The 24575-nt window shown below is 33.7% G+C and overlaps 1 protein-coding gene across 6 annotated transcripts in view; it reads left to right on the top strand.

Annotated features, from left to right (window-relative positions):
- LOC138713443 (uncharacterized) overlaps positions 1-24575 on the top strand; it is a 51608-nt gene that overhangs the window by 19391 nt on the left and 7642 nt on the right. For 2 of the 6 annotated variants that reach the window (XM_069845549.1, XM_069845550.1), the window contains exons 1-4: positions 14288-15051; positions 16345-16437; positions 18456-18539; positions 21553-21660. In XM_069845549.1, coding sequence (XP_069701650.1) covers positions 14904-15051; positions 16345-16437; positions 18456-18539; positions 21553-21660 — 433 coding nt within the window. In that variant the 5' untranslated portion in view covers positions 14288-14903. Of the gene's footprint in view, positions 1-7829; positions 8696-14287; positions 15052-16344; positions 18540-21341; positions 21661-24575 lie in introns of those variants that run through there. The other 4 variants (XR_011335870.1, XR_011335871.1, XR_011335869.1 and 1 more) reach the window with 3 other exon arrangements.

The raw sequence follows: 24575 nt of genomic DNA on the forward strand, positions 1-24575 counted from the left end.
AGAAGATGAAGAAGAAGAAGAAGAAGCCTAACATGACATACAAAGAGAAAGATCTGTCATTGGAACTCGTACAAAAGCATATAAATGTGGCTGAAAACAAATTAAAGTCATGGAGTTACACCCAAATTTAAAAATGATAAGTGGAAAGATATAGCAAACAGCTTTAATAAAATCTCAGGGAATATAACTGTCATTTAATACGTTTGTATCATAGTGAAGCTATTTTTACATAAAAAGGTAACAATATTTATTGCCAGTCACGTTAGCTAAGAATAACATTTTTAGTTTGAAACTGTTCGCTTGCACAAGTAAACGTCGGCTCTCAGCAAGGTGGAAGTGTTATGCATTAGTGTACTGTGACAATACTTGCAAAATGCAACACGTTGTTGTCCTGATGGATAAGGAGCCATCCAGTTCGTAATGCGAGAACGAATTATGAGAAATCCAAAGAAATTAAATAATTAATTTAAAATGATATATGTTTTATATTACTATTTTGAAGCCTACCAGTTTATTTATAAAGTAATTTAAAGGATATGTACTATTGGAATAAATATCTTATTTTAATAATTAAAAATCCTTGCACATTAGAAATTAAATAATTCTTGTTTGTACTGCCACATATAAATATCAACTCTGTAACATAAGTCGATAACTTACCTTTCAACAATGAATTTGTCTCTCAGAGCATTGCATATTTTTTAATATACCGGTATCTTCATTTTTTTCCCTTGAATGTCATATTTGAACACATTGTGCAACTAATGCAAATGCAAACACTTAAAAATCAAATTCTCAAGAAATCGTCTATCAGTGCAAGGACATACAGGATTGTACTGTGAGTATTTTATTCTATTGCATGTCAGTGTTCATGAGTATGATTATTTCTTCTATTCAATTGTGTATGTATAATAGGCCACTGCATGAGGATACAAAAAAAAATATTTTTTTAAATTTCCGAGTTGCATCCCTTCTATATTGTTTCACTTGATAAAATACAGTACGTGTATATACCAAGTTTTAGATAATTTGGTCATGTCTTGACCCCCGTCCAACATGGCTGATTAACAAGACATTCTCTTCTTATAGTAAAATAATGAGAAAATGTAATATTAAATGTTTCTCTTTTCAGAATATGTATGATAAGACTTTCTTGTGTTAAATTCTAACGTACCTTGTTTACATGTTTCTCTTTTAATGCAGTTCATTATACAATGCTGTAAATCCACATACATAGTAATTAACAAGTACTGTAATTAAGTCTTGCCCTCAGCTATATAATATCCACATCAAATTACTATATTTACTGAATTTAAGGTTTGTTTGAGGCTGCAGTTAATATCTTTAATGTCCCTTTTTTATAGTTGGGAATTTGTTTGCGATGATATTCAACCACTTGCAATAAGTATTGTTTTTGAGTTTTGTCATTGGTAACACTAGTTTAGAAGTCTTGAATCACCTTCACGGCCCATTCAGAGAGATCATTCACCACTTTGACATGCCGTACGTATGCTTCAGCTTCTTGATAATTGAGATCAAGTTGCCATTGGCTAACGAATTTTCCAAGCCATTGCATTTCTCGCAATACAGCACTCCAACCGGTTAGCAACTGAGAGTACAGTGAATCCTGTCTAAAGCGGCCATCTGAAGTTACCTTGTAAAATGGCCGTTTTATCAGGTGGCCGCTGGATTAGGTTGCGGTTTTTTTATGAATCACTGAATTTCACTGACTTTTTAAGACTGCGCGTACAACAATCATGCATATTAATATCAGCCTCTTCCATTCTTGCAACTAGCCTTTTCAAAACTGGTTTGCTGTACCGGTACCTCAGTTTAAATGACTGGATAATACAGTACCTTGATCAAGGGACTGGAGGTGTATTGGGAAGAAACACCAATTTCACGGATCACAATGCGATTTTGTCGTTTAATCTTAGAATTGAAATCATATAGCTAATGCTCAAACAATGATGATGTCATCCAAGCTTTATTATTGGCAGTCCACTTCATCCCCAGTAAGCCCATGTCAGTATTTTTCAAACATCTCGGTTTTAATGATTTCCCTATCATTAAGAGTGGTTCTTTTTCTCCTGCAGCATTAAAACAAAAGAGCAGGGTTATTCTGTCTTTTGCAAACTTCCCCTCTTTACACTCTTTTTTCTTAAAACTGAAGTTTTGTTAGGGAGGGCCCTGAAGAAAAAACCTGTTTCGTCAACATTGTAAATGTATCTGAGTTCATATTCCGCAAGAATTGAAGACAGTCTATTTTTTCCATTCTTCAATAACATTGGTTGCAATGTCACCTCCTTCACCAGACATAGAACGAAATGCAATGTCATGCCGTTTTCTGAAGCACTCTAACCACCCATTACTAGCAATAAAATTTCTTACATTGAGTTCTTTGGCAATTTCAAGAGCATTCTCCTGAATCATAAGCCCACTTATTGGCAATTTCTTCGCCCTCGCACACTTGAACCATTCGTAAACGAAATCATTCAAATTATTAAACACAGATTCTCTCTTCCTCCCATTCTTTTAATATTTCATCTTTATTCTTAATTATACCGTTTATTTGTGTCCCTACACATTGAATAATTCTGCAGTTTTTCTCGCAGATGTTCCTTTTTTACTTTCTTCAATCATTTTTCGTCTCACTTCTAAACTTAACACCACTCTAAATTTATTGTTAGACATGATTTGTCTCTCAAACTAACTTCACAGTTCCTCTGAATTAAGTGAATGAAAAGAAGAAAAATTCGTAAAAGCTGGTCCATATAGAGAAAGATAGAAAGAGGAGAAAAAAAAAATCGAATGTGTAACTACCTAAAACATACTGTGACATTTTCGATAGAAAAAGTCCGTGTTTCAATCCTTAAAAAACGAGTAAGTATTTATAGCTGTGCAGGGTCGGAGTGGAAAGTGACAAAATAGCCATGAAACAGTAACCAACTAACCCCAAAGATATGGAGGGTGTACTGTTTATACTTAGCTATTGCTTCCTGTCCTCTAACCATCGAAAAAATAGGTCAGACAGTATCCATGAAAAGATTTTTTGTTGGACAGTGACCGTTACAGTCAGGTTCCAATCCAAATAGACCCCGGCCGCTGGCCGGCGCATGAGATGGCTGCTAAATAAAGAGATAATTTGTATTGATCTTATGGAAAATCCAATTGGTTCCAGAGAAAATTGGCCTTTTGGCCAGGTGGCCGTTTAAATGAAGTGACAGCAAAGGCAGATTTCACGGTACTAGGAACAATAGACTGTGCGATAGTAGTGATCTTAATGGCTAGAGCAACTAAAGTTCAACTGTCATTGGATGCATATTCCCTACGTATGAGATTCGTGACTGTATGTACTAGACGCTGGTAGTACTTCCCTTTTCAGTCTCTAGCCAATATTGATCCTATTTTTTAATAACATGTTTCGCTTTATACAGCGTGAATCAAAAGTCTGGAACCATATAAATATCTTCCATATGCTTGATTTTCGATTAGGTGTTACCAATATTTGTAAGACCAAATGCTCTACCAGTGACACATTTGGTTCTAGCCCTCAGCTAACTCAAAAGCCGCCATTTTGAATGCAACTTTGAAATTTTAAATGGAAAGGAGGTCATGTAGGTACTCAGAATCATTGAAATTTTCTGAGAAAAACAATGGTGCAATCCGTTTTGAGATATCTCTAATCGTTTTCAAGTTATTTAAAGATAACTGTCATTATGACGCAAACATTAGTTACTGCATCTACAGATATTTTGTAACGTGGTACAGTACTAAGGAGGCTTTGGAAAAGGTATTTTTATGCAATTCTGGTAATTAACTTTTCCTGCTTTACTGTTTGATTAAACTGTGACAGTTTCAATGCATTGTTGTGATTATTTGAAGCTTTCCTGTAACAAATTTCTTGATTTTCGTGATGGCATTATCGAAAGAAGGAAGTTTGATAGGCTATGAAGAGAAAATTGAGAATGTGGATAGAATATTTTGTAGGATTTCTGGGGTGACTTTAGCACAGGCTTCAATGATACGGTTCTTTAGATGTTCCACATTCTCAATTTTCTCTTCATCCTCCCAAGGTCTTTATGTAACCCCAAAAGAAAAAAATCAAGGGGTGTTAAAAGGGGAGATCTGTCCAACCATCCTCCTGGTCCACGTCGGCCAATCCAGTGTCCAAGGAACTGTTCGTCCAGTCTGCTGCAACATTTCTGTGAATTAACCTACCAGAATGAAGAATTATATCAATTCTTTCCTCTTTCGATAATGCCATCACGAAAATCAAGAAATTTGTTACAGGAAAGCTTCAAATAATCACAACAATGCGTTGAAACTGTCATAGGTTAACCAACCAGTAAAGCAGGAAAAGTTAATTACCAGAATTGCATAACATTACCTTTTCCAAAGCCTCCTTAGTACTGTACCACGTTACAAAATATCTTTAGATGCAGTAACTGTTTGTGTCATTATGACAGTTATCTTTAAATAACTTGAAAACGATTAGAGATATCTCAAAACGGATTGCACCATTGTTTTTCTCAGAAAATTTCACATGATTTTGAGTACATACATGACCTCCTTTCCATTTAAAATTTCAAAGTTGCATTCAAAATGGCGGCTTTTGAGTTAGGTGAGGGCTAGAACCAAATGTGTCACTGGTAGAGCATTTGGTCTTACAAATATTGGTAACACCTAAAGTAATCGAAAATCAAGCATATGGAATATATTTATATGGTTCCAGACGTTTGATGCAATCTGTATAATAGATGCAGAAATTATGCTATTGTTTTACACGCACAGTTTCAGCGAGAAAGAACAAGTAACGTTTAAAGTGAGAATTTCCTTGCAATAAAAGGAAAGTAATAATAATAGCATATCCATGAACCCAGAAAAGACGAAACTAATGACTAACGCTTCTGAAGACTGGATCCATTTAAGTGGCCAGCCACTAGGATATGTGGAAGATTATACCTACCTGGGCCAGAACCTGCCCTTCTCCAGCAACCCAGAGAAAGAAATAAAGAGACGAATCAGCATGGCGTGGAAGAAGTTCTGGTCTCTAAAGTTCTTACTTACAGACAAATTCCAGAAGCTAAGCTTAAAGGTTGAGATCCTGGAAAAATGTATATTACCAGTTCTACTGTATCGATGCCAAACCTGGTCCCTAACATCAAGACAGAGGCATATGCTTCAAAGCTGCCAAGGCAGTATGGAAAGAAAAATCCTGCAACTTTCTCTGAGGAACAAAGTAAGAAACGAGGAGTTACGCAACCATACCGGCATGAAAGACGTCCTAAACACCGCAGAAAGCCTAAAGTGGAAATAGGGAGGGCACATGGTAACGATGGACCACAGAAGATGGACGCATAGACTCACATTGTGGGATCCCAGGATCGGCAGAAGAATAGTGGGATGCCAGACGACTAGATGGGCCGATTTCTTCAAGAAGAAGGCAGGAGCACAATGGACGAGCAGAGCAAGGGACAGACAGCTATGGAGAGATCTAGAAGCAATTGTTCTCAGTGTGTAGTGTGGTGCGAATAGGGAGCTTACAAGTGCATATAGTATTTAGCTTAAACATAGAAACGAAGAAATGCAGCCAAGTTCGATGATATTACTCCTTAGGACCAGCTCACCTAACGAGTGAAATCTATTGAGCCAAGTTCTGTCAATCAGGAGGCCCTTGCCCTTATGGGATCTAGCAGGCTAAATTTATTTATTTATAAAATCATATATTCGGAAATGAGTTTATTACTAACAGATGACAATATTATATTCATTGTTATTTGCTGATGATTAATTGGTAAATGCAGAAGAATATGAAGATATGGAGTATATGACAAGGAAACTTACAGAGGAATATGGGAAATGGGATCTGAATATAAATCTTAATACCGGTAATAATAATAATAATAATAATAATAATAATAATAATAATAATAATAATAATAATAATAATAATAATAATAATAATAATAATAATAATAATAATAAATTTAGCTTCCCTTATGAAAAGGTTGCCAGATTTGACAAAGCGTATTACATAATTTGGAAATACACCTAAAAGGTAAAATGATACACATTTGAAACAGTTAGGGAATCGAATATACAAAATGCCAGAAAAATTTACACCTAAGTATCGTTTGTGCTCGTTTACAGTTAAGAATGGGGGGGAAAAAAAATATCATCAGATAGGTTAGAATGATTTGAATGCCATATACCACGAGAAAAATAATAGTACGAATTGGTTGCCATTGATATCTAAACCAATCAACAGCCATCGGTTAAGATAACTTCAAATTTCCATTATCACTCCCATACGAGTGATTTCTCAATATCTGAAGAGATCCTTTGAGGGCAATAGCTGCAGATTCAAAGGATTTAATTTAGGATAGTGGAAAAGAAAACATAAATCATTATGATGAATACACATATTTAGGATAAACGAACATTAAAAGCACAATATCATATCTTGGGCTCAGAAGTCATTTGAAGTCAAGGACAGCAGCAAAACTACATTTTACAGAGACGAATTTCTGCAGAACTGCAAGAGTATCAAGGAAGGACAAAATTAGAAATAATGTTATAAGAGAAAAAGTGAAAGTGCAAGGATCGCTTGTAGACTATAAACAAAACAAAACAATTAAAATGGTTTGGTCATATGAAGAGGATGCCGAAAAAAAAGTAATGAATGTATTCTAATGGGAAAAAGGAAGAGGCGAAGACCAAAATTGACATGGGCACAAGGAATAATTAAAATGATGAGAGAAAGAGAATTGAAAGATGGGGCATGGGAGAATAGAGAGGAATGGAGAAAGGCTATAAAATCCTGAAAATGAGTATAGAAAGATGCTCTAGGGCATTGTAAAACCTGATGATGAAAATAATAATAATAATAATAATAATAATAATAATAATAATAATAATAATAATAATAATAATAATAATAATAATAATTTTCCAAATATAAACGACACTCGGGAGGAAATTAAACTCAGAATAAATATGGAAAATGCGTGTTATTATTCGGTTGAGAAGCTTTTGTCATTTAGTCTGCTGTCAAAAAATCTGAAAGTTAGAATTTATAAAACAGTTATATTACCGGTTATTCTGTATGGTTGTGAAACTTGGACTCTCACTTTGAGAGAGGAACAGAGATTAAGGGTGTTTGAGAATATGGTTCTTAGGAAAATATTTGGGGCTAAGAGGGATGAAGTTACAGGAGAATGGAGAAAGTTACACAACACAGAGCTGCACGCATTGTATACTTCACCTGACATAATTAGGAACATTAAATCCAGACGTTTGAGATGAGCAGGACATGTAGTACGTATGGGTGAATCCAGAAATGCATATAGAGTGTTAGTTGGGAGGCCGGAGGGGAAGAGACTTTTGGGGAGGCCGAAATGGAGGTGGGAAGATAATATTAAAATGGATTTGAGGGAGGTGGGATATGATGGTAGAGACTGGATTAATCTTGCTCAGGATAGGGACCAGTGGCGGGCTTATGTGAGAGTGGCAATGAACCTCCAAGTTTCTTAAAAGCCAGTAAGTAATAATAATTTTCCAGATATATTCTATATGAGTGACAATGCGTTTTGTGCGTGTGTGAATATTTTCTTTTTAAATAGATACAGTTAATATTTTCAGTAGACTATGCGTTGTACAGCATAGCAGTACACATTTTCTCTACTAGCCCAAGGTGTGGCATAGCCCACGACTTTAGAACAGCTTTAGACATTCTGCACTTTAATAAGATGGTTCCCGTTATTGTAAAGGTTTAATGATAACCTTAAATGAAGCTAATTTTGCTTGTCACTTTTGTTTTGCTTCAGTCCATAAAGAAAAGGTTGAACCCTTCGAAAGGTGTTTGCTGAACATGAAGCGACTCAAGATGCAGGAAAGACGAACTATGTCTGTGACTGTATCTATTGACGGTAACAAAATGGAAATATGAGCTGTTTAATTGCTTGGAGAGTCTGAGAGTGAAGAACTTTAGTGTCGTGAAATTTGTGTGTAATATCGATATTTTGTTTGTTTTAATGTTAAAATTTTGTTTAATAAAATAAAATTACGCATTTTATTTCTGTTATGTTGCAATCTCTTTCACTAGAATTGAGATATATTACAGAGTTCCTTATTGTTGTTCACGTAGCCTTTTCTTTAGTTAAATTCCTACGTGAGGAAACAGACTGGAGATTAAGGGAATTACAACAAATTTTAACAAAAAAATGAAATTTTGGTCTTATTGTTTTTCGGTAGTTTAATAAGTATAAAATGATAATACGATTTTAGGCCTATTTCTTCTAATTGTCAGCTTTTAGCCCTATCTTCGGCAAAAAATATTGTAGTAATTCTTAATGCAAAAAATGTTGTGAATGAATTCTTTTTTTCGTCAACAACTCAGTGAAATTTTAAAGTTATTTAGCCGATTCTGTACATAAAAGTATGTTACATAATTTGCCTTGTTTTTCCTACATTTGTATCCTTTATCACTTCTGAGAAAAGTGCTTCCAAAATTGAGGAATTTAACATTGCATGATATGGAAACTTTGACACCATTTTTCTGCACTTTCTTATTATTGTGATATTGGTGCACTTTTCTCAGAAAGTATTGTATCCAGAAGGCTGAAATTAATATAAAGTATCAATGTGATGACATTTTACACAGTAGGTTAAATAAATTAAGTTTATTTCTATCTTCAGCAAAAAAAAAAAAAATTGTAGTAATTCTTAATGCAAAAAAATGTTACGAATAAAAAAAATTTTTTTTTGCTAACCGCTCAGTGGAATTTTAAATTTATTTAACTGGTTATATACATAAAGGTACGTTACATATGCCCTATTTCTTTCTACATTTGTATCTTTTACAAATTCTGAAAAAAGTGTACCCAGAATTGAGGAATTTAACATTGTAAGATATGGAAGTACATACTCCTTAAAATTTTCAGGGACGTGATTTTTATTGCCCTTTAGATTATTCATAAAGGAAAACCGGTATAACTTGCCAAGTCAAGTTTAAGGAGATATGGGGACAGAGCAAGTCGAAATTTGTAGTCCAAATTTTAAAAAATCTTAAGAATATTGTTTCTCGTAATTTCTTAAGTAAACTCTGTGCGTTATATTCAGCTTTTCATTTAGAACGACATTATCACTATTTCAATGTTTTCACGATATTTAACTAAGTTCCTGAGTATAGAGTGATTTTATAACTATCCCATCCCACTTCATCTACAGAACTGCTTACAGAAAGCTGGACATTAATTAAGATTAATAAATGTTGTATAGTTTTCGAGCTGTTTAATATTCATTGAAATGCATCACAATATGACCAACATACTTCAAAGTACATTTTGATATTGGATAATGCTTCCTGGAGAATGCAATTTGAATAAGAACTCTCATCTCTCGAATTTGATTTGCTTTTATATATTATCTTCAATGTAATGTAAACAGTCTGACAAGAAAACTTCAAGAATGATGAATATCACTGTAATATTTGTAGCCCAAATCTGTCCGACATAATTATATAAAATGATTGAGGCAAGAGCAGTTTTTTTTTTTTTGGCGGAAAGCGCCGAAATGGCACCTTTTTAACGTGAATTCGGTCCAATATACCTAATAGGGTGTCAGCCCAGAAAGTCGACCAACACATTTTCAGGCCAGTTTAGTCGTGTCTTTAATTTCCAAACTGCACAACATAATTCAATGAAGTAAGTGACGATTGACAAACGAAATATAAAGATGTATCCAACGTGACCTTGAGTTGGAGCAAATGACACCATGTAGGGAAACAATGAATGAGGAATTTGGCGGATTGCACAGTAGCCGAGGCAGTTTAACTCGAGAATGTGAAGAGATACAGTATCTCGTTCATAGCAATGTCATTTTTACATCACCCTCGTCTGTGTATGTTTATAAATATCTGTGTAATCATATTGCCAATATTGCCAATGTTAAGCATTGTGGAAAGAACAATATCTTAATTTCTAAAATATATGTCACTCATAACATGTATGTTAAACAGTGACTTCTCGCGAAATTATACTGTACGTTTTTCTTTCTGTTTATAAAATAAAAAATAATATAATTAATATGATCTGAATTTGAGAGATAATCGAAATTTCTCAAGTCATATTTTAAAAACCTGATATGATATAAGTGAGCATACAGTGGTTAAGAGGTAAAAAAAAAACTTTTAATATAAATTAAATTACATACGTATATGTATATGTACAACAGATTAGATAAATTATCGCTCACGATAACACCCCAATGGGTTCTGACTGGGAACAAGGTAATTCCTTATTTATCATCAGCTGTTTCTGAATTTCAAGTGAAAGCACACATAGACACAGCTTGAGATCAATGTACAGATCTTATAATAATTTTATTTCTGCCTCTGTACAACATCACATTTGCGATGGAGAGGAAAGGAGACGGCAGAAAAGTTGCAATGCTTTTAGATATGCTGACGCCCACGAATAAGATAAGCCACTTGAATTAGTGGGTGTATAGATACCGGGTATATGTTTGCTTTGCTGAACTTGAAGACAATGCTAATTCATTTAAATCTTGTGTTGCTGTAGCCTGTAAATATTTTTGTTTGGTTTTACTTTGTTTATAGTTTGATTTTTTTCTGTTATTTTATTTATATTTCTGGTGGTGTGGAAGAGGAGGCCTGATGGCCTTAACTACATCAGAATAAATAAATAAATAAAAATTAATTAAAACAAGCAGTTGAACGCAAGGCATATGATGAAATGTTTTCTTTTCGATGCCTGATCTACACCTGTTTTATATTGAGTGACCCTGGCAGGCATTTGGCTAAGAAGTAAGTGACACTATGTAAAGATTATCTTTATGGACGAGAAAACTTAGTACAGGCAATTCGTTTTGGTTGTCTATAGTTGAGTTTCCGAGATTTCTGTAAAACCTAACAACCAGTTTAATTAAAAATAGAAGCAAAAAGGAAAACCCGGACAACACTTGGTGCTTTCAATTAGTAAGACATAAAAATCACATTACTTTGTTTTGTTATAAAATAAAATGAATTACTCTACTAAAGGACAACGTTTTATAGCTAGAAGAAAAAGTAATGGCATTTCAGCAACATCCTCTAGGATTCCAGAATGGACACTATTTTCATTGATATTAATGCATTTTCCAAATGTAAGCTTCGAAAATAATTGAAATGAAATGTTAATTATGAACATTAGTTTTAAAAGTAATTACTAGGCGAAACAGACATTTATTCCAATTGTTACATGTCGAATAACCTACTTCTATTGTATTATTATTTGAAAAAGTCTCGACTTCTACAGAGGTTTCTAGTCTATATTTTCCATCAGTACGTCAGTTACCACATGACTGAAATAATGTAGTATGATATAAAAAAACCTGAAATTTTAACTGTCTACGTTCACTAGTTCTAGAGAAAATGGGGACACATAAAAAGAAACATAATTTAAAAAAAATCAAATACACAGATGAACACGTAGGAAGAACTATGATTTCTTAACTGCATAGTTGCAACATTAAGATTCATCTTCTATTACAAAAACGCAGCCAACATAGTATAGAATGAAGTTTCAGCTATAAAATTAATAAAAGACGGGGAAGAAGATCTCTAGGCTAGTTCCATTTTTTCTTTCTCTTTGTAATTGGCATTCATCGCTCAATGCTTAACAATGCCGTCTTCAACAATGCATATGATAAATTGGACCGCCATTATGAGTTTTCATTTCAATTATAGCAAGCAAAAATGGCGTTTTATGGAGAGTATGTATATTGACGAGCTTGGTTCGATTCCCATGGGAGAACCAGGATGAACCTCTTTCCACTGAGGTAAGTTTTCTAAGTTATATTAAGATTCCTACTTGAAAACTGCTACAGTAAGTAGGGAAAAAAATATTTACGTTATTTAGCATCAATAGTGATTATAGGAATAAATGTTTATATTGGGAGTTAATAATTAACCCTCGATTGAACAGGCACATTTAAAAACACTACCAAAATCGCCACGCAATTTTAAATTACTGAGAAGAATGATGTTTTATGGTTTTAAAACATTACATTGTTTTATAACCGTCCTTCCATTTCAATAAATACGAACAAAATAAATCGTATAATGCATCGCTTGTGTAAGTGTGGACTTTGGTGAATCGTAAATTGGCCTATATATAAATAGTATTTCAAATTTGAAGAATAGGCCTACTGCAAAATGTGTACGAAGTCACGAAAATACGAATCAATAAAAACATGAAACTTCATCATTAATAATAGTTATAATAAAGGCCTAATCGTAAAATTACAAAATAAATATTAACAATTATTACATCCAATTATTATTATTAATAACATTAATACTATTACAAATCTAAAAAAATAATATTAATCAGTTTCATATCTGGATTCTCTGCATATTTATCCATGAAAACAAATTACCGAAATAGGGTAAATGCAAAACCAGAAATGAGACTACAGCTTTCCGCCCTAAAATTAGATAATTCTAAAACATTTGTATCCTTTAAAAAGGAACGTATTAATCCCATAGAACAGAATAATTAAATACCGGTACTAGACTTTATATAATTACGTGTGTTAATTTTTAAATACTATTAAAATATGTTAACATTTATAGTGTAAGGATTATTTTGTTTTGTTTTTATTTTAACGATTTTATAAAAGTTCAAAGTAGGTATACTAAGTATAGCGAATGTGTATTTTAAAATAAATTGAAAATGCAAGTTTCTGACAATGTACGGTATGTGTGTCATTAACATAGTTTCAATTTTACATTTACAACCACTTCAATAAATAATAATAATAATAATAATAATAATAATAATAATAATATTATTATTATTATTATTATTATTATTATTATTATTATTATTATTATTATTATTATTATTATTATTATTATTATAATTGTAACACTAATGAAACTTCAAAATTCTCCCAATACCACACATTAAACTGTTAACTCATTTGCGTTTTGTGAATTCATGATCAAATGAAAGTGAGGAATGTATTAATATTAGAAAGGATAACACTTTTTGGAAAGAAACTGAGAGAAATTTTGACATATTTTAGGAGAGCAAAGAAACTTATTTTCAGGAATAGGCTAAATACGAGTGTACCAGTCCACTACTATAAAAAATAACTTGATGTTAGAGATACAGGGGAAGGTTTGACTAAGTTCCTTTCTTTGTAAATCAATACGGTACTTCATGGAAATATTAATCATTTCATCACAAAAAATGCAAATTTAGAATTAGCTCCTTTCTAAAACTTGAGATTCAAATCTACAGGTGGCACATTTATAGAGTAAGGTAAACATATTTTATCGCTGTATTACATATTTGGGTAGGCCGCGGTACTGTTTTCTTAAAATCATACTTGCTCCTCATAAAATACTACTTTTTACTAAATTTCAATATTATTACTATTATTATTATTATTATTATTATTATTATTATTATTATTATTATTATTATTATAACAATATTAATAATATTTAATTACAAATGGCTTTTAGAGAACCAGAGGTCCATTGCTGCTCTCACATAAGCTGGCCATCGCACAGTTTGAAATTTTCTTAATGTAGCTGGACATCATTATCATGTTCCCTTCTATTTAACAGATTTTCATGAAATTTTATGTAGAACTTTAAGGTAGCGTATTTGATTTCAGTATGAACTCTGATTACGATTGTGTAGGGCGAACTACATCTTTTATAAGGGTGAATTTAAGCAAAATTAATAAATTCCTCCCTATCTAACATATTTCCATGAAACTTTATGCAGAACATAAAAGTAGCTATGTGATCTGAGTACAAACGCTGATAATGTTTGTGTCAGATAAACTCTCTCTTTGTTGGGGGTTAATTTAGGCAAAATTAATAGCTTCCTTCCTATCTAACAAATTTTCATGAGACTTTATGCAGAACTTAAAGGTAGCTATGTGATCTGATTACAAACTCTGATAATGGTCGTGTAAGGGAAACTACCCCTTTATGGTTGGTTAATTTAGGCACAATTAGTAACTTCTTTCCTATCTAACATATTTTCATGAAACTTCAAGTAATTTTATGGTAGGTATGTGATGTGAGTACAAAATCTGATAAAGTTTGTGTAAGGGAAACTACCCCTTCATAGCGGGTTAATTTAGGCAAAATTAATAACTTCCGTCCTTTGTAACATAGACTATTTTCATGAAACTTGATATAAAACTTTAAGATAGCTATGTGATGTGAGTACAAACTCTGATAATATTTGTGTAAGGGAAACTACCCCTTTCTAGCGGGTGAATTTAGGCAAAATTAATAACTTTCTTCCTATCTAACATAATTTGAAGAAACTTCATGCAGAACTTAAAGTTAGTTATGTGATCTGTGTACAAATTCTGATAATGTTTGTGTAAGGAAAACTACCCCTTTAGAGGAAGTGAATTGAAACAAAACTTATAATTATAACCTCTTTCCTACCTAATGTTTTTTCATTAACTTCATGCCGAACTTGAAGAGAGCATATGTGACTGTTAACCTTAATTTTAAAGCTTTTTTTTTTTGGCTAATTTTCTTGGTGTCTGTTCGATAAGAATCTTTTTTGGCCTTATCACATTGATGATCTCTATAATCCTTTAGCCCAAATATGGGGGGCAAAGGCTAATTGGGATTTCCCGGTCTCTGATTGGGTCAAAAACCCTGATGGATCTGATATTTAATCCTTGTGGTGAATTTCGGTGAAGTCCGGAGGGCCTAATTAGTCAAATCCACTCTCCTCACCTCCACGCTGGGGCCCCCTGGGATCTTTTAAGATGCGAAAGAGAGAGTGGTGTGCGGAGAGCAATGGGAAGCTTCCGCATTTCTCCATCCCAAAGAAGATGTGAAAAGAAATTATGCTATGATGCGTCCTTTCTCAGTAAAAGATTCCGGACGTAAACTATCCCCCCATTCGGATGTCCGGGAGGGGGATACTGAGGAAGAGCATATCATGGCGGAAGCCGTGACCATAGAAGAAATAAGAGCTATTGAATCTCTACACCTGCCAGGTAAGATGGAAAACTTGAAGGAAGTAAGGAGAAGAAACAGAGTAGATGTCATGGGAATATCAGAAAGGAGGTGGAAAAATAGTGGAGAGTTGATGAGTGATGAATAGGGCTGGAAGTTGATGAAATATCATTTTTTTTTCTGAGATATGACAGATAATGCAGGATACAATATAAACTCCTTTCATTTCAACACGAACCAATATATTCTATGTCTACTTTTATTTTGCATTTATTTATATTTTTTTGTCTTTTATTGTTTACTGGTCATTTTTAGGAAATGTTCTAATTTTTGTTGCATTATTGCCCTTTCCTTGTTTTGAACGGAATTTTTTTATAGTGTAATCGTACCCTACATTCCAGAATCTAGTGCAGTTTGTGTCATGGAGGAATTTGTCTTATGGCTGCATCAACCTTAACTCCTGACCATGTGTGTAATGTGCTTGCCCCCATTCAATGCAACAGTACAAATACTGCAGCCGCAGTGCTCGCAGTCAGCATACTGTATCTTACAAGTGAAGACAGTATAGCTAGAGAAAGTGTTGCTTCTACAGCAGTTTCTCAAGGCTTGCTGTCTGATCCTCAAATTCATATATCAATGGTAACTTTTCAATTTTGGCAATAACAAAAACATGAGAAAGGAGATGAGAGCATTCATTCACCAGTCAAAAATGTTAAAAGTTTCGTAGAAAATTTGCAACAGTGAGTAGGAAATTTGGATAAGAAGTAAGAGAGAAAATGAAAAAAAGTATTGGAAAACAACATTGGGCATCAGTCACGTCGAAAGCCGATAAAGTTATGCAAGTTGAAAACACTGACTTCAGTGCTTTTGATGAAGATTTTTTACCAGTGGACCTTGGTCACTTCACGTATGTGCCCATGACGTCAGTTGAAGGAGGGAAGAGCTTTTCAATACACAGGAATGTCTTTCAAGACAACCGGCGATCCTTCAAGTCTGAGATTCTAGAAATCATTTTGATGTCATATTTTTTACAATTTTAAAGCCATATTATAAGTCATTTTCCTGTGATTTTTAGGTCATCAATTTCCGAGCCCTATTTACAAATAATTGTAAAATATATACTCTCCATACAATGCTTTGACTTGTAAGTCAAGTAAATAAACAATTATTAATTATACTGACTTAGCCACTGGCTACGTGTGGATTTTAAAATATTCAATGACCCATAGTAATGCGAACAAAATAAAATGTTTGAGGAAAGGAAAACAAACTTAAAAGTGTGTAATTTAGTTATATGTTGTTCAATGTTATATTGAGTTTGCACTGCTTAACAGGTTCAGTGGAGACCAAGAGCCTAACAAACATCCGGGAGGCTCTTGAGACAGAGAAGACGAAATACTGGCATAAATTCCTAAAAGATTACTCAGGTAACATTCCGAATTTAAAAGAGTTACCTTCTGTTCACAGTAACATCAACCTTAATATCAACCTTAAACATTCACTTACAGCTAATAATAACACATTCAGGGCAAATTTTTTTTTTTTTATCCAATGCCACCAGGTTGTCTTTTCGACATTTCTGGCTGTGGCTTAGTTGTAACCCACTTCTGAGGTTGGGGTGCCTGGAAGGCGGAGACAAAATTTTAATATTTGTATTTCAAAATTTGCAAGTTCTTGGTCACATGTGAGTAAATGAGGTAATGACGACATTATGTAATTGTAAAGAATAGTAAAGACAAAGAGGGGAACGAACTGGCCATCCTAACCCATTATCTCCTGGCAGATTTCCTCATGAGTGGTACCTTATTGGTGTCACTCGAGAGTTCAGGCCTGTCTTTTCCAGCAGCTGACTAAACAACAACAGTACTGACAATTAATACAGAGTGTTTTAAAAAATGGACTGAAAGTAATCAAAGTATCAGGGAAATGTTAGCTAATAATTGTTAGACTTTGAAATGTACCGTAACTTTTCGGAAAATGTGTTACATGTAATCATACCTGGGGAATCACCAGTATCTTGTTCTGAAAATTGATACCTGGACTGTTCTAGGAAATAGTTTGAGGAGAGCAGCAAGAAACCTAAGAGACGAAAAGTTGAAACATTATTAGCAGGAACGAGTAGACGCAAACTGACTTATTCTGGTCAGAATAGTTTACGATCGGAATAATGTTAAAATTATGTTTTAGAGAGCATTTTCTATAACTGTTTTCTTTTTAATTTTTTATTTTGTTTGAAGAAGACAAACCATCTCCCAAGAAATGGTTCGTTTTTTATTTTTATTTTTTATTTTTTTGAGCCAGGTCAAGTCTAATAATAACTGGTAGGATATGGGCAATAATTATTCCACTTTCTGTTGAATAAACTGAAACATCGGTCACATGACTCTGTAAAATAAATTCTATTTTCGAGTTATACAAGAAATAAAAATCACTACGCCCAGGCTCAAATCCGCTCTTCTCTGCATGACTCACACATGTCTGAACTAACTGAGACGAGACGGAAGACTTCACTTCTGCGCAGCATGTCAGTTTCCTCACCAAGGTCTAAATATAGTACACTATATAGACGGGCCAGTTCAAAAGGGAAACAACTCAAAATTTAAAGTTACGAGAAACCAGAATTTTAAAGCTTCATGTTGCTGTGAAAAATCCAATTAACACATTCTAATTATTTGAAACTTATAGTATAACTTTATGAAAAATCATTAACAGAATTCTGGAGTAATTTCAACGATTCTTTGGTTTCTCACAGCAACATATTGCTTTAAAATGTAGTTTTCTCAAAACTTTAAACTTTCATTTGTTTCCTTCTGAACTGGGTCGTTCATATAAATTATACATCAAATCCATTTTCTTCGTATTTTCTCAAGTGCGTTTCAGAACGGTTTACGACAGCACTCGAAATAGAACGAATTTCAATAACTCCTCTAGCGATAATTTGTGTATGTATGCTCTATGTCTCTGAGCATGTGCAGTTTCTTGTATCTGGAGTTTAGAATATTCAAAGGCCCATTATTTTTTTTCTGACAGTGTACATAACTAGGGCTCCCTAAAAATGTTTTACTTATTGTTGATAGTTTGATGACGTACATGCTATCATTCTTATCTAATATGCACTGTTTATCCTGTTCATTAGCTAGCAATCAGTGTGATAACGACGATTTTCATTCATAATTATTGTTGTTTATACAACTGTCCGAAGACAAGTCTGAACCTCACAAGTGATACAAACAAGACACCACTTATGAGGTAACTAGGTTAGGAGATAATAGGTTAGGGTGGCCAGTTTCTTTCCCACTTCAGTGCAGACAACATCGACTAGCTACATATTACACTAGTCAGACTTCAGATGCATACAAACAATAATTGACACATATGGTCAAGTGAGATGTACTGCCTGATAATATATGTACATATCAACCAGAAACTCAGTCTTGCTTTTCAGATGGACCCAGAACAGAAGAGGAGACAGATGCGATCCAGATGATCTACGAATCCATACATTTCACCGATTCGACCTCTTCTCAAGGTACAGTAATATTTCAAAATAGGGAAGCAGTAAATAAATAGGCTACAATGAATACGCAGAGTGTTTCATGAGGAATAGTAAATAATTTAGAGAGTGGTAGTATGGAGTATTGTGTGTAAAAGAGTTCATATAAACATGTGTCCAATTTTTAATGTGTGTTGAAATACAGCTCTTAGAATGTTACATATAACAAGCCTTAGAAATGATATGAAGCAAATGACTATGCACAAAAGAATAATACGTGTTGCCCTTGTAAGATCGTCTGAGGGTAGCACTGGTCATAAAGGGATGTAGAGAAATAGCCGTTGGTATTTCCTTTAGCCACAAAGATGGGCATGTTCGTCCAGCATGACAGAGTGCCTGTAAATTTTACCCTCCAGGTAACTCATTTAATGTCACATTCCCCAAAAGATGAATCAGCCGCAGTAGTCACATCCTTTGGCCTCCAAGGTCCCCAGACCTTAATCCTGTCGATTTTGTCTTTGGAATCAAAGAGTACAAAAACCTAGCAAACACAAGGATCAAATTATTGGTCGCTCACATTATGAATAGTACTGCTCTCAAAAGGAACAACAAGACGACCTGAGAAGAACAGAGCGGAAGAATGCATTGAACTGTTGAATAATGTTGATACCATGTAAGTAAACAATAAATGTAGTTGTTAAGTCATTTGTGTTTCCTCTTTGTCTTGTAGGCTAGTTATGCACAACATACAAAGAGTTGTATTTCCATATCCATTGAAAATTGGACACATGTTTATATAAACTCTTTTACTCATCATAGTCCATACTACCGGCCTCTAAATATTTACTATTCCTCCTGAAACATCCTGTATTTAGAAAATAAATTACCTACCCATCTGTCATTTAAACTGCAGAATGATTCTCCCATTTTGTTTGTCAAACTCATCTATGACGACATGGTAAAATCTAAATTTTTGTGACAGTTCCTAAAAGATTTTTTTAATTTGAAAACTGCCGACTGTGAAATTGTCTCTTGGCATATAGAGTTTATCACAAATGTCTTCAACATCTTCAGAACAGAGAGGAAGTAATCGTAGGAATTATTAGTGTAAGTTCACAAATTTTGACAACTGCACAGTTGGCCGTCTCTAATTTATTTTCCTCAACAAATTTCAACAGCTTACTCAACCAGAGATAATACAATATGGATCTTGAAACTTTTAACTTGCTGTGCTGTAAAAACAGTACTACAAACTGAAGACTGCATGTTTTTGGACGATTAATACTTCCCACTCCTCCCACTTCGTTGTCGCAACAAAAGAATCTACCTGCAACCCTCCTGCACCGATGGCAAGAATACCTTAGGTCTCAGCTCTAAACTCGTCAGAGGAAGACAGTACTTGTCTGTCCAGCAACATGGCCCGTCATAAAGAAAATTCTTTCCTAAAAATTCTGCTTTGTCAAGTCTTCTTCCTATATAGATCCTCTCATGTTTTATGATTTTAATTTTTCTGCTGATATCTTTATTCCTTTCATTTTTTATTCTTCTGGCCACAATTTTACTGTCCCTCATAGGAAAAGTCCATTAAAAATTAATACTATGAAGGCAATGGAAAGAAAGTTTGATATTCTGAACACAGCCTTGTTAGTGGAAGTTGTGAATGAATTTTTGCCTTTCCTCACTGCTTCAGTCTGTTTTTCGTCATGTTTTGTGTCGGTAGGCCTATGTCGAGCTATTCAGATGTGATAGGACTAATTTTTAAAATATAATTTAATTTACTTATTACTTTATTAGTTGAAGACATTAAGTGTGTTTCAGTTTTTAATGGATTTCTAATAACGAACCTATAATCTGTGATGATTGTACAGGGAATAAATAAATACAATACAATACAAACTGTGTTAGAACCTACCTGTACTATATAAGTTTTTGTAATTTTATGTTGCAATGTGAAAATGAATCCGTTCAATGACACAGTGTGTACATTAATTCAAACCTCGTTTAATCGCTGGTGTGAACAGGACAAGAGATATCTATTGTTTCTATACAGAAAACCAATTTATACATAAACTGTAAAAAGTTAAACTGACAAGCTGGTAAATCATACGAACTTAATTTTAAAATTTCATGGTACTGCAAGCATCAGTGAGTGGTTGTGTGGGAGCCACTACATTGAAATACTATTTTGTTAGTCACGCCTTACTACATGTGTGGAATGAAACTGGATTCAGTGATTTTCTAAAATAATGTTAGTCGTGCTCTATAAAAACATGGAAATTCGGTGGAACATTTAAAGTGCAATTCAAACATTTACAGAAGAATATGAACACTATTGGGAATATTCTGAAAGAAAATGCTAGGCTGTTGTTAGTGCAATATATTGAAAATGTTCGTTTAAACAGACATGTTATGCTGTCAGTCATCGACGCCGCTTTGTATTTAAGCAAGCAGGAATTATTTCGGGGCCATGACGAAAGCACTTCTTCGCTTAATGTGGAAATTTCAGATACTGTACTATGCTAGAATTTTGAACATAGCAAAAATAGAAGTGAATTCTCAGGGAGAAAGTATAGACTGCTGCTACAGTGGAAAAAGTGATGTAGAACATGATCTTAATTACAAGATATTGTTCTTTGAGATCATTGACAACATTATCATGCAGATTGATAAAAGATTTGGGGATTTAGAAGAACTTCGTTTCGTCAGCCTTGCTGATACTTCAAAATTTGACATAGTAGAAACTTCCAACATGATCCGCTTTTTTCACTGTAAGCTAGCTATTTTAGCATATTAAAAAAGGCGCAGATTCTAAAAACTGAACTTATGCTTTTGTTCCAGAACAGTGATATAGAAATATACCAGTTAAAAAGTGCTAGACTTCGTGACACAAAGATGTATTTGGAGAAGTGTATAAGTTATATTCCCTCATTTTAATACTACCGTCTACTAGCGTATCGGTCGAGAGGAGCTTCTCGTGTTTGAAATGAATTCAAACAAAAAATGTCACAGAAGAGACTGTCAGCTTTAAGGAATATTTCGCTCCAAACAGATATGTTGGACAAGATGATGGAATCACAGCCCTTCCATGAGAACGTTATTGGCAGGTTCGCAGCCCTGAAGGAACGGAGGATCAACTTAGTGTACGTTCGAAAGATAGGTAAGCAATAAGTATATCTTAATTTACATGTACCGTTAAGTGCACTGATAGCTGACAAATAAATACATTGAAATCACTTTCACGATTGAATATCATGAGAATTTATGGGAGGGAATTACTTTAGTTACATAGAGTTCCGATTATCAATGTAACTAGCCTACATGGGCTTTGAAAACCTTGCAAGAATTTTATGCTTCACCTACTTTTTCAGGCATGAGCTGCTACTGTTTCAAATGTGTTTTAATTTGTATGTATGTATGTATGTATACATGTATATATGTGTGTGTGTGTGTGTGTGTTTATTTATTTATTCTGGCGTAGTTAAGGCCAACAAGCCTTCTCTTCCACATCACCAGAAATACAAATAAAAAATCAAATTATAAATAAAGTAAAACCAAACGAACATAGGCCTATATATAGGCTACAGTCACACAAACTTTAAACGAATTAGCATTGTCTTGAAATATAGCAAAACAAAATCACAACCCTCGGTCCCTATAGGCCCACTTAGCATTGTATCAATGTTCTACAGATCTTACATTTTATCTCTGCCGGTCAGTGACTGTTAGATTTCAAGTAGCTATCTTAGTCATAGGAATCAACGTATTAAAAAGCATTACAACCTTTCTACTGTCTCCTTTCCTCCCCCGCAATTGTGACGCTGCACAGAGGCAGAGATAAAATAATTATTATAAAATCTGTACATTGATTCTGAAGCTCTGCAATTCACGCAATTTCAGGTCTGTGTATGCTTTCGCTTGAATTTCAGAGACAGCTGACGATAAACAGGGAATTCACTTGCTCCCAGTCTGAACCCGCTGGGGTGTCATCGAGAGCCAAAATTTATCTATCGATCGTACCAAAGAATCAATATATACGTAGATATATAAATTTATATTGGAAGATTTTTTACCCGTTGACTGCTGTATGCCTTTTTTTTTAATATGACTTGAGAAATTATAGCTCACAAATTCAGAACATCTATCTATATATTTAATTTGAACTATGGCAGATAATTTTGTGAAAACTATACATCCTGCAAGGTTGTGTGATGTCTCAATGGAAAGCTAATAATATTAATACTGCAGGAAAATCTAAATAGGTTGTAGCGAAGTTCATAAGAAGCTTTAAATTAAAAAAAAATATGTATGATCGTCGCAGTAAAGCGTATACTGTAGGACATCTTGCAGTTCGTTTCGTAGTGTTGTGCAGAGGGCCATGGTTCACGTAATGTACTTTATCTTCATTTGAGTTATTAATACAGCTTTTTGAGATTTTTTTGAAGATCATGAATAGTGTCAGTAATGCGGGACTTCGTGTATAGGAAAGGCTACGTTTCAAATAATGAAATTTCAAACATCGTGTTTCCTTAAAACGTTCACAAAATGTAGTTATCGAAGCCATGCGAGATGTTGACGTCACAATATCATGCTTTTCGAGATCTCGATACCGTAATAATGGTTTGTTCTTCTTTCAACTGTCACGTATTTTTTTCGTGCTTCAATATTAGTGCGTGTGTTTTTATCTGGCATTACTTAAAAGTAATAGTGTTGTTACGTTGTGAATTTAGTCTGTTCTCCTTTATTAGTTCATTATTATGAATGTAGCTGGTCGACCAAGAAAATGTGGTAGAAATGTATTGCATTAAGAACTCATAAACGACTATGTAAAAAATGATGTTTGTAACAACGTTTCAAGAAGTGAAATTATGCATGAAGACAGTATTACATATTACGATGTAAAAATTAAAAAAGAATATGTGCGTCCATCGCAGCAAAAACATATACTGCAGGACATCTTGCAGTTTATTTTGTAGTGTTGTGCAGTGGGCCGTGGTTCACGTAATGTACTTCATCTTCATTTGAGTTATTAATACAGCTGTGTTAGGGTTTTTGAAGGTCATGAATAGTGTCAGTAACGTGGGTCTTTGTGTATAGGAATTTAATTGTGATTTTCAATGTCTATCAAGCAGCAGTTGCTGCTACAAGCCACAAGTATTATATTAATTCTTATTTTATACACAGAATACAGATACAATATAAACTCGCAGTACATCATTTTTCAGCATAAAGACTAATATTCTGAGAGACGTATACCGTTTTTTTCTCTTTTTTTAGAAATTAAGAGATTTTTAATTCCACAACGCATAGCATATTACATTGGCAACGTGATTATACAGTTAGAATTTCGCAATAACACATTTTCGAACATAACAATATTCTGAAAGACGTATATTTTAGAATTAATACAGTGTTATTTTCTGTCGTCTTATGTACATTCACATACTACATTAGCAATATGACAAAAGTATCATTTAATTGCTTTTTTGATGTGTGTAAAATCTTCCTTTTTTTTCCTACTTCTTTGTATAAAATATGTTGTTGTTGTTGTTTTCTAATGCCAGGCGCTTGACAATAAAAATAAAATAAATAAAATATAGTTGAGAATGTGAAAAGTACGGACTTCTTAAGTTAATGTCTGCAACTTTGAGCGACTGTCCGTGAACTTAATTTTAATATGGCCAGCACTGAAATTGCTATTACTTAAAATGGAAAGGCATTTTAGTGGGTATCATTGGAATGTGTGGGATTAAAACATCTTTCGTTTTGCCAGTTAATATTGTCACTTCTTACGTTTTGAATGAGTTTTTTGACACCAATTCTTGTTCCATTGCTTAATTTTAGTAGGCCATTATTTCGCAATAGTACTAGTGGTGATTCAATAATAAGTATTAAATTATATAGTAGCAATCCTTGTGGTTTCAAAGAATTCAGTTGGATAAAACACAGTCTGCTCACTATCTACAACTGCGTAAAGATACTTATTGCATGAATTTTATTGTCTAGTTTTAGCCTTCAAGATGTATATCAACAATGTTATTTAATTTCGTGTTATAATTTCCATGGCCTCGTGAA

Source organism: Periplaneta americana, chromosome 14, assembly GCF_040183065.1.
Source record: "Periplaneta americana isolate PAMFEO1 chromosome 14, P.americana_PAMFEO1_priV1, whole genome shotgun sequence".
Classification (NCBI taxonomy): domain Eukaryota; kingdom Metazoa; phylum Arthropoda; class Insecta; order Blattodea; family Blattidae; genus Periplaneta; species Periplaneta americana.